Source organism: Trichinella spiralis, assembly GCF_000181795.1.
Source record: "Trichinella spiralis strain ISS 195 chromosome Unknown Scfld5734, whole genome shotgun sequence".
Classification (NCBI taxonomy): domain Eukaryota; kingdom Metazoa; phylum Nematoda; class Enoplea; order Trichinellida; family Trichinellidae; genus Trichinella; species Trichinella spiralis.
The window spans coordinates 10,324-11,708 of record NW_003532673.1 but is presented as its reverse complement, the minus strand read 5'-3'; the positions used below and the strand labels follow the sequence as shown (position 1 = coordinate 11,708).

At 39.4% G+C, this 1,385-nt stretch overlaps 1 protein-coding gene across 1 annotated transcript; it reads right to left on the bottom strand.

The window, feature by feature from the left end:
- Positions 1-137: 137 nt before the first annotated feature.
- On the bottom strand, positions 138-329 carry Tsp_12293a (conserved hypothetical protein; the record flags this gene model as incomplete). Its single annotated transcript, XM_003366608.1, has 1 exon — positions 138-329. A coding segment is annotated over exon 1 (192 nt), but the record flags the coding sequence as incomplete, so codon positions are not given.
- Positions 330-1,385: the final 1,056 nt, after the last annotated feature.

The following is a 1,385-nucleotide window of genomic DNA, read 5'->3' as shown; positions in this document are numbered from 1 at the left end:
TCAGAAGTAAATACAATATATAATAGAATTCTCACAATAATAACCAACAAGTATATGTAATGAGATTATGAAAAAATGGGAAGTAGTGTAACAATAAATGAAGTCCGCTTCACGTTCAGTTTGGTTCACAGAAAAACCATTAAAATGCTTCCCAGTGTAACGGAAAGCATTATGTTCATCTCCATCGGTATACCTCGCCTCTGTTTATCTTCTCCTGTAATAAATTCTACTGGAGTTTCTTTATACAGTGCTTTCCATCGGCTAACCACGTGGAAACTGTGCTTGAGGTCCTTCTCGGTTTGAAAGCTGCAAGGTGTAACGGAAAACATTTCGTTCATCTCCATCGAGATGCCTCGCCAAGGTTTCCCTTCTCCTGTAATAAATTCTACAGCAGTTTCGTTATGCAGTTCTTTCCATCGGCTAACCACATGGAAGCTGTGCTAGAGCTCCTTCTCGGTTTGAAAGCTGCTAGGCGTAACGGAAAACATTTCGTTCATCTCCATCGAGATGCCTCGCCAAAGTTTCCCTTCTCCTGGAATGAATTCTACTGGCGTTTCGGGGTATACTGGTTTCCCCCGGCTGGCCAGTTGGAAGCTGTGCTAGAGCTCCTTCTCAGTTTGAAAGCTGCTAGGTGTAACGGAAAACGTTTCGTTCATCTTTATCGGGATGCTTAGCCGAGGTTTCCCTTCTCCTGGAATAAATTCCACAGGGTTTTCGTTGTACAATGCTTTACCCTGTTTCACCACTTGACAGACGTGTTTCAATTCCTTTTCGTTTCTTGCTACCGGAAGACGGAGGGAAAGACCTTGGAAAAGCATTACCGAATCATTTTTATCTCCTATATCTTCCGCTTTCTGCTAACGATAAGTGACGCTTCACCAGTACAAAGCAGAAAATGTATTTGGTTTCTATCACAAAGGTTATCAATTTCTATCTTTATAAACAGCCTCCCAACGGCTTACAGCGTAGAAGCAATATCTTCGTTCTCGTCGATATCTCATATCATAGCAATATCTCGTTTCTTATTTCTTGCCAATAAAACACAACCAGCAAGTTTTTCGAAATAAACCAAAATAATACTTTTCATCGACACTATTCTCGATCTTTCGCTTACGATCACTCTCGGTTCACGAGAATAGAGTAATTCTTAAAAGAAATGGCATACTTACTTCCGGCAACTGTAACTACAGAAATAAATGACGTGCAAGATCAAGAATAAATAATGATTCTGCAATATTATTAAGAACAGCACTTGACTGTAGATTCAAAGTTATCCGTTCCTATTTTCTGCGACATTTTTGACGTTTATTCTAGAAGGAAATGTAATTTTCATTTATAAAATGCTTCCATCTAAATCATGTATATAATAATACCGCTTGACTCGC